An 8289-nucleotide genomic window follows, 5' to 3' on the forward strand; every position below is an offset into this window, starting at 1 on the left:
TGTTGCTGCCATGATAGTGCTGCATGCTTTGAGGGCTTTGCTCATCAGGCTAAGCAGGGACAGACCTCACTGCAATGTATGTGGCATCGCTTCCCTGGATTTCACCCTGGTATGGTGAGAAATGAGAGACAGGCAGGCCGTGTTGGAGATAGGTCTCTGCGGATTGCCTGGGGTGACAGTGGGTGCAAGGATGCTTCTCCTCCCTTGCTCTCTAGCCCCACTGCAGTGAGTGATTTGGCTGGTACAAGCTCATTAAAAAACCATCTCACAGCCCTAATCACAGGATGGATCTGAGCATCCCAGATCCACTCCCTGTGATTTCCATTAGCAGCCATCCTTCAAGTGGTCTTGTGGCTAAATCAGCGGCTGAGCCCCTAGAAAGTGATTTGATGAAAGCATTTTATAGCAATAGAATGAAATGTCAGTTGGATGCCAGCAGCAGGGGTTGCTGTCATGATTAATGAGATATTTAGGCATTTTATTTTGGAGGAGCTACCTGCAACACAATTCACATCAAAGCTGGTTTTTTAAGGTGGTCTTTAATAAATTAATGTTAATGCTGGTTATTTAATTATTTGTAACAGGTTGCTTACAACAGCTGCAGGGTTACATTTGGATTGAACACATTACAAAGCCTTTCAGAAAGATCATATGCAAAAAAGGATTGTGTTCAGAGCATTGCACATTACTTTTTCTGATGTAAAACAATGTAAAAGAGGAGGAAGGGTAGAAATGACCTGTAATTTATTGAATGCAAAGACTACTTGAATATAAAGCTTTTGAAGCTGATATTAAATGAGCATCTGTCCAAATAACAGGATATATCTTACCACCAGTAGAGTAGTGAAATCTAATACATGGAAGTTAACATCTTACCTCTCTATTGTCTAGGGACCTCTGTTTTTAAGGGAACAGGAGTAATAAAGGTATTATAGGAACAGGGAGAAATGACATTAAACCTTTTCAAACCTGTTCTAACTGCCAGTTGGAAGTTTTACCATACATTGCCCAACCCTGTGCATGACTAAAGCCGAGTTTATTTCTGCTTCAAGTCCAGCTCCTGCATTAAGTGGGCTCTGCTGCTCCTCCTGCCCTTCTCCCAGGAAGTCTGAGGCAGCTGCCAGTGATGCAGAGGCTGCTTTTGGACCAGGCGTCATGAAGCCAAGGGGATTCACTGAAAGATGGGACCCAAAGGCACCTCCTCACACAAGGATGCAAACATAGTGTTACAATTCCTGCTCTTTAAAAAAGGACTACGGTTGATCTGTTATTTGCTCCAAGCCACTGTTTTCTCCAAATTGACTGCAGCAGAGTAGAGTATTGTTTGTTCTGCCCTTGGCACTGCAAGGATGAATATCTGGCGCAGAGGAGATTCAAAGATGGAAAGGCAGCCAGAGCAGCTGGGAGTTAGTGGTTTAACTGGAGGGCAGCCCAGTGCTCTTCTGGGGGTGATGCTTGCATGAACTGGGGCTGTAGCATCCCTGCATATAGGGAGCAAGCAGAGGTATGTAAGGGGCCTGGAGAAAACCCTGCAATGTAATGGACAAAAGTAAAGCTTTGGAGCTGAAATATGGACAGCTTTTCTAGAAAACAGAAGTGCTAATGATAACACAGTTTTCTGTTAAGCCCAGTGCATTGAACTAATGAACAGCTGGCTGGTTTTTGTCTCTGCACATTAAGCCACAGAGCAGGATGTGGATTTTTTACATTGCTGAGGCGACACAGAGACTAAGTGGAATACAAATAAAACAAGCTTACATTCAGCTGTTGAAAATCTCTCCGCTGTAGAGCAACTTATTTTTTGCTGACCTTTAACATATGGGGTTTTTTTTTTAGATTCTTATGCATGCCTGGGGTTTTTACTCTCTGGGAAGTGCTCGGCCCCTCTTACATTTTTTGCGGTCTCTGCACGCTTTGTGGCTCAGCTCTTGCAGTTTCCGAGTAGCTGCATAGTGTTGGCCTGTTACTAACCTGCCTTCTGCACCGGCTGTGAGCAAGCCGAACAGGGGCACAACAGGCTGCAGAGAAACGTTGTTTGTCCGAGACCAGTCACAGGGGTTTGGATGTGGCTTTGTACAAAGCTTGTGAATAAACCTCTTGAGTCTGGGGAAAGAGATGCAGTTCAACCTCTTGCTTGACAGCTCGGTTTGGTGTTGCCGGGAAGCCATGGAAGGCTGAAAGGGGTGAAAGTAAAAAATACATCAAGGTATCTTTTTTTCCTGCTGTTTCCTAAGTGCAGATGGATGATCTTCCACTTTGTTGAAGGAGCTTTCCTGTTGCTGGGCAGTCTCTCACCTGTCCAGTCACCCATGCATTGCAGGCACTGTCAAAGGAGGGGAGAAATCCAGCCCCCTCCTGAAATTCTGATAAAATCTTGAGGTTGAAATGCCATTTTGCCCACAATGGGGTATACTGAACTTACTGAGTAAGCTTATATATAAGTATAAACCCCAATAAACCTGGAAAGAGTTGCTTTGCCAAACATTTTGCTTTAAAAAGCCCTTTTCTGTGCTTGTGCAGGAAGACAGAGGGTCACAATCTGCTGGAAAGGATGAAGTCCCTTGTGCCGGTGCTGCTGTCACCGGAGGAAGGAAGAGATGCTTCATAAGCCAATGGGTTTCAAAGCGCATCTGCATGATGCGAATGCGACTAGCATGGAGCCACCTGCCCTTCCCGCCCCTTGCTTTGTCCCTGCTTACTTTCACTTTTGAATAGATGGATTTTACTTTTCATTGCTGCTGTTGTCCCTTCCTGCTCGGACATCACAGCAAATCAGCCTGTTGGGGTGTGTCCAGAGTTGGGATCCAGATCTGTGCATCACAAGCCATATGATAGAGGAGTGGGATTGTAGCAGTGAAATAAAATAATGAGGTTTACTATGTCCCAAATAATGATTAATAATAAGGGTTAATATTTCTCTAATAGTCCCTCCCAAATGCCTTCCCTTTTCCTTCCATGGCACACTAGTAACTGAGAAAGCCTAGAGGAGATGAAAAAAGGCCAGATTAAATGAAAAATTTTCCTAATGATTCACAGCATCTTTTTTTCTCCTCTTCCCCCTCTACCCTTGCCTTGGGCAGGGTCTGTGTTTCCCCCAGGGCTCTGCCTGCGCCGGCCCCTCTCCAATGTGTGGGGCCAGAGCTCAAGTGGATGCTCTCTCACTTTCCAGCTGCTGAGCCCTGATCCAGAAGAGGATGGGGAAGCAGAACAGCAAGCTGCGCCCCGAGGTGCTCCAGGACCTGCGTGAGAACACTGAGTTCACGGACCATGAGCTGCAGGAGTGGTACAAGGGCTTCCTAAAAGATTGCCCAACAGGCCATTTGACTGTGGAAGAGTTCAAAAAAATATATGCGAATTTTTTCCCCTATGGCGATGCATCGAAGTTTGCGGAGCACGTCTTCCGTACGTTCGACACCAACGGCGACGGGACGATTGACTTTAGGGAATTCATCATCGCCCTGAGCGTCACCTCTCGAGGCAAGCTGGAACAGAAGCTCAAGTGGGCGTTTAGTATGTACGATCTGGATGGCAATGGGTACATCAGCCGCGGGGAAATGCTAGAAATAGTGCAGGTGAGGTTCTGTCTCTATTTCATATTTTATTCATGTTGCTGTAACCTCTTCACCCTGAGATAGCTGGAGCTGGAGATCAGGGATGTGCTGAGCTGGGTTGCTCCTGCCCCAGGAGGCTCATGAGCCCATGGTCCTCCAAAAGGACATATGGTGGGACCTACAAAGTGCAAATGAGGAAAGAGCCTGAGAGGTGAACAGGGCACTGTGCAACTGGCCCACAGCCAAAATCAAGCAGCATTCCCTGGGGACTTCTTGGCGGGTTGTTGATGGGATCAAAAACCCTACATGCAAATTTTACTGATCTCAGAATTAATGCTTTGAAACTTCAAATCTGAGTACTGTGAGTTCCAAATGAAGGGCTGCAGTATGTGGGTGTCTTGTGAAGGCTGGAGACATGTAGCCCGTGGGCTGTACAGAGGGGTACGTGGAGCAGAACCCTCTGAGGCCCTGCCCCACGTGCCAGCCAGAGACTGGCCTCGGCATTGGGCTGCTTGCCTTCTGCTCTGCGGCTGACATGTGTCCCAGTGCTGTGCAAAGGGCACTGGGAAGCACGTAATGCAGCCAGCCAGCGTCCCAGCCACTGGTCCTGGTGGCTGCGTGGGGGTGGTGGAGGAGGGCTAGAACTGCAGATGTCCTAAAGAGGTCTCATCTTTATTCACATTCTTGTAAGTCTGAAAATGCATTTCCTTACCCCTCCACAAAGTAAAAACAACCTCTATTCCATTTATATTCACCTGTAATCCATACACCCCACACACATATGCACAACTGAGTGATGTTGAGAGCCAGCCGAAGAGGCAATGGCTTAGCCCAGATGCAGAAAAGAGAATTACACACCATTGCTTCCTGTATTTTAGCTCATTTTTGCTCGTACTTTTATCTAGACCCAGACTTGCAGTTAAACTGACCCAGTAGTGTAGGAGCTTCTTTTGAAGCATGAGTGAATACAGGAAAGAAAATACAAAAAGCTGCAGTCTGAAATTCCTGTTTATTTTGGTTTATAAAGTCCCGCAGCTGCCTGTCAGGGACAGCTGTCTTTTTTTATTGCTACAGGCTTAAATTCTTTTTCTCAGTCCTGATGCTTTATCATTTGGGTCATGTGTCTCCTATTTTTATTTTTTTTAATACGCAGGCAATCTACAAAATGGTTTCATCAGTAATGAAAATGCCGGAAGATGAATCCACTCCAGAGAAGCGAACAGACAAGATATTCAGACAGATGGACACAAACAACGATGGTAGGATCTCTACTGGCATCCCTTCACAGGCTCTAAGAAACGGAGATTTTCTAGCTTGGCATTGGTAGAAGCACGAAATAGTATTTGGGGAGGAGGGGATAGAGGACAGGGATGTTCCCAGTGGTGTCCCTGGTCTCTAAATGGCCTCAGTGAGCATCTCTGGTCCATAACAAAGAGGGTCAATAGAAGGCAGCGGATGAGAACCTTTCGTGCTGGGGGGCTGGGTCCTTCCCCAACATTTCATGGGTGAATCCCCTTCTGCAAAGGCTCCTCTGAAACTCCCCTGAGACCAATATCTTTGGGTTATTTTCTCTGGGTGTAGAATGAACTAGGCATGAGGTTTTCATGTTGCTCTTGATACGGTTGCACTCCTGGGCTTGTCATCAGTAATGCAGGTTGGGGATGTGGTACCTGAAAGCAAAAACTCCCCTGGGACCATAATACTTATTTTCTGTGCATGTTTATGGCATGTATATGTATATGCATGGTCACAAACACTCCTGCAGTGTTTACTCCATTGCAGTGTGTGCATCAGGGGGATGTAACAGCTTCCGACCTAATTATGGAGCCATTTGATAAGTTATCTGACAGCATACACATCACTGCCCCTCCATCTGAGCAAGCTCATTTCCTTAGCCTTGAAAAACACAGGCAAAATCAGGCAATCTGCTCTGCCCATCAGCCTGCTGATGTGTTTCATCTTGTCCCAGTCAAGGTGGAGCTTTCCCTGGGAATTACCCCGGCAGTGGCTGAATGACAACTGCCCACTTCAAAATCGGGAGCTGCATCCTGCTGATGTGCTTAGCGGGAGCAAAGTTTTGGTTCTAGTGCTGAGATGCAGAGACCTGGAAAAATATGATCTTACATAGAGAAAGGTTTTTATTTAAGAGAATTTTATGGCTGTGTTTTGACATCTGCTACTGCAGCCCCCAGGGCAAACTTCTGGCCTTGCTGAAATCCTCCAGTATTTTACGTTTGACTTCATCAAAACTAGTACTTCATCCCCTGAATTCATGTGTGGAGGCCCCTAAAATAACATGATTAAAGCATTTTTGTTCTGTGGAAAATGGCAGGACTTGCAGATGTGCAACTGAGTAGTCGTCACTGGTATTTACATCCTCCAGCTGTGGCACCTTGTTGCAGGAATAAAGTCATCCTGTTCCTAGTAACATACCAGCCCTACAAGCAATGCAGTGCCAAAGTCTGTGCATGGAGAAGCACGTGTGCTCTTGGCGGCTGGAAATGTTTCTTTTTCTCCATCCGACTGTTGGACATTGAAAATAGATTTTGATTTGTGCTTTGGTTTTAAGTATTTCAAGGAGAGGTGAAAATTAATAAACATCCTGATAGTTCTGAGTCCTCTTTTGCGGGCTGGTAAGAACTTAAGAAAAGACCTGGCTTGGGAACATTAGCTTAAAAGCCAGAAATTAGGACCAAAGTGTGCCATGGGTGTTTGAGATCCTGTAATTTCTGCAAGAGGAAGGTTTGCTTACTGCTCCCTATTCGACCTGATTCTGGTGCTGGCTGCTGAGCTCAGTCCTCTCATCATCTCCTCAGCAGGCTGGGAGCACCCTGGGGCTGGTGAAAACTGATGAGCTTGCGTCCCCTCTTTTCGGGAGCATGAGTCCAAAAGTGGCAGCAGGCAGCTGCCAAGTGCAAGATGTTCGTGTGTGGGTCCTGCCTGTCTTGAGTGGAGCAGTTTAGGTTGGGTAAGGATGGCCCTGGAGTGCTGGGTGAAAGTAGGGGTAGATGGTGCTGGGAGCATCAGGTAGATGGAAGATCACCGAGCATGGTGTCAGGGATGAAGCAAATGCTCGTCTCCCCCATTGCATAGGGAAAACTGTTTCTCATTAATAGTGTTATTTCTGCCATGGTTCAGAGTGCTGGAGCAGGAGAGTACTGGTGATAGCAGGCAAGGCAGAGATTGTTCATAGGCTCCCAGTGACCTTTGTGCGGGGGGATGGTCCTGAGCTCAGGAAAAACCTTCCAGGAGGCTGGGTCACCCAAGGATGAGGTATGGGAGACCAGATGAGATCTTTCCCTCTTGTGGTACTGTGTCATGCTGTGCCATGGGACTCTTGAAGCCAGGGCATGCCAGGGCAGTTGCTCCTTGTGTCTGCTCTTCCAGCAACCACCTTTTCATACCTGCGGACTGTTAGAGGGTCCATCTCAGTCAGTGCCTCTGGCCTAAACTGAAGATGTATAAACCAGAAACGCCCAGGAGCAACGCACTGCAATAGGTGACTCCTCCAAGGCTGGCTTTTCTTGGTCCCCTGTGAAACCAGTCCTGTTCCTGTATACCTAGCAGAAAACAGCAAGTGGCTTGTAGAATCATAGAATGGTTTGAGTGGGAAGGGACCTTTAAAGGTCTTGTCCAACCCCACCCAGCAGTGAGCAGGGACGTCTTCACTAGATCAGTTACTTGGAACCCCATCCAACCGGCCTTCTGCAGGAGGAGGCATCACTGCTTATCCCCACATGTCACAACAAACAAGGGGGCAAAGTGGGGAGATTTGGGATATTTATGTTTAAAATGTCACAGTAATCATGAGCATCAGTTTCAAAGCGTGCGTGTGTTCAGGTACCATACCTTGTATTCACATGTCATATAATTTGTATGGTTTGATTCTAGACAAAAAAGCTGCCAAATGATATTAGAACAGTTGGGTTTATATTGGACACTGTCTTTTTAAATAAAAAAACCCCCGATTATTATGCTAGATTGTTTTGCAGAAGAAAAATGCATCTGGGCTTAAGGGCTTGAGTAGGATTTGGCTGCTGTGCATTGGACTAAATTCCCCTCGATGCCTTTGCGATAGATTAAATATACGTATGTTGCTTCAGTGAGAAGGGGTTTTTAAAAACTGCAGTTATGGTGGTGGCAGCAACTGACTTTTAGAAAAAATTATTTCCATTTTGTTTTTCCTCCACTTCAGGTAAACTGTCGCTGGAAGAGTTCATCAAAGGTGCCAAGAGCGATCCCTCCATCGTGCGGTTGTTACAGTGCGACCCCAGTAGCGCGAGTCAATTCTGATTAAAGCGGACAGTGTGCACAGAGAATCTCGGCTTGTGTCCTTCAAGCTTTGCTCGCAAACGGATGCCTTCTCAACCATCCCTCCACACTTCGCGGATAAGATCCCATTGCCAGATTGTGCGTGTGTGTGTGTCTGTGTCCGAGCGAACCAGCCCTCGCTCCCCTCACTAACACCAGTGCAACTCTCCTTCGGCAGCTCCATTTCTGCTTCCCGTAATGTTACAATTCACTCTACACTTTTAAACGTTAATCGGAAGGATGTTTACATACAGCTACAAAAGAGTTCAAATCGCTGGTGAGATACCACTTCACTTAGTCTGTAAGAAAAGTGATATTCTGGTAGTTCCCAAGAAGATGCTAGGTAGGAGTTTTACCCGACATAGCAGATGGCAGATAATTTATTTTGCTTCAGAAATTACTATGTAAAAAAATGTGGACTGAATGG

The 8289-nt window shown here is 46.3% G+C and overlaps 1 protein-coding gene across 1 annotated transcript; it reads left to right on the forward strand.

Annotated features, from left to right (window-relative positions):
- The first annotated feature begins 3169 nt into the window (after positions 1 to 3169).
- LOC104493239 (hippocalcin-like protein 1) lies at positions 3170 to 8275 on the forward strand. The gene is made up of 3 exons (XM_010135888.1): positions 3170 to 3572; positions 4705 to 4810; positions 7747 to 8275. The coding sequence occupies exons 1-3, from the start codon at positions 3195 to 3197 to the stop codon at positions 7842 to 7844; spliced, it is 582 nt and encodes a 193-aa protein (XP_010134190.1). The 5' UTR covers positions 3170 to 3194; the 3' UTR covers positions 7845 to 8275.
- Positions 8276 to 8289: the final 14 nt, after the last annotated feature.

Source organism: Buceros rhinoceros, unplaced genomic scaffold, assembly GCF_000710305.1.
Source record: "Buceros rhinoceros silvestris isolate BGI_N320 unplaced genomic scaffold, ASM71030v1 scaffold9575, whole genome shotgun sequence".
In the NCBI taxonomy this organism is placed as follows: domain Eukaryota; kingdom Metazoa; phylum Chordata; class Aves; order Bucerotiformes; family Bucerotidae; genus Buceros; species Buceros rhinoceros.

What these genes read in the sequence shown, in the direction of transcription:
- LOC104493239 (XM_010135888.1), top strand. Translation starts at nt 3,195, where the DNA reads ATGGGGAAGCAGAACAGCAAGCTGCGCCCCGAGGTGCTCCAGGACCTG. An exon ending in AAATGCTAGAAATAGTGCAG is followed by an intron (nt 3,573 to 4,704) that starts GTGAGGTTCTGT and finishes TTTAATACGCAG; the next exon opens with GCAATCTACAAAATGGTTTC. An exon ending in GATGGACACAAACAACGATG is followed by an intron (nt 4,811 to 7,746) that starts GTAGGATCTCTA and finishes CCTCCACTTCAG; the next exon opens with GTAAACTGTCGCTGGAAGAG.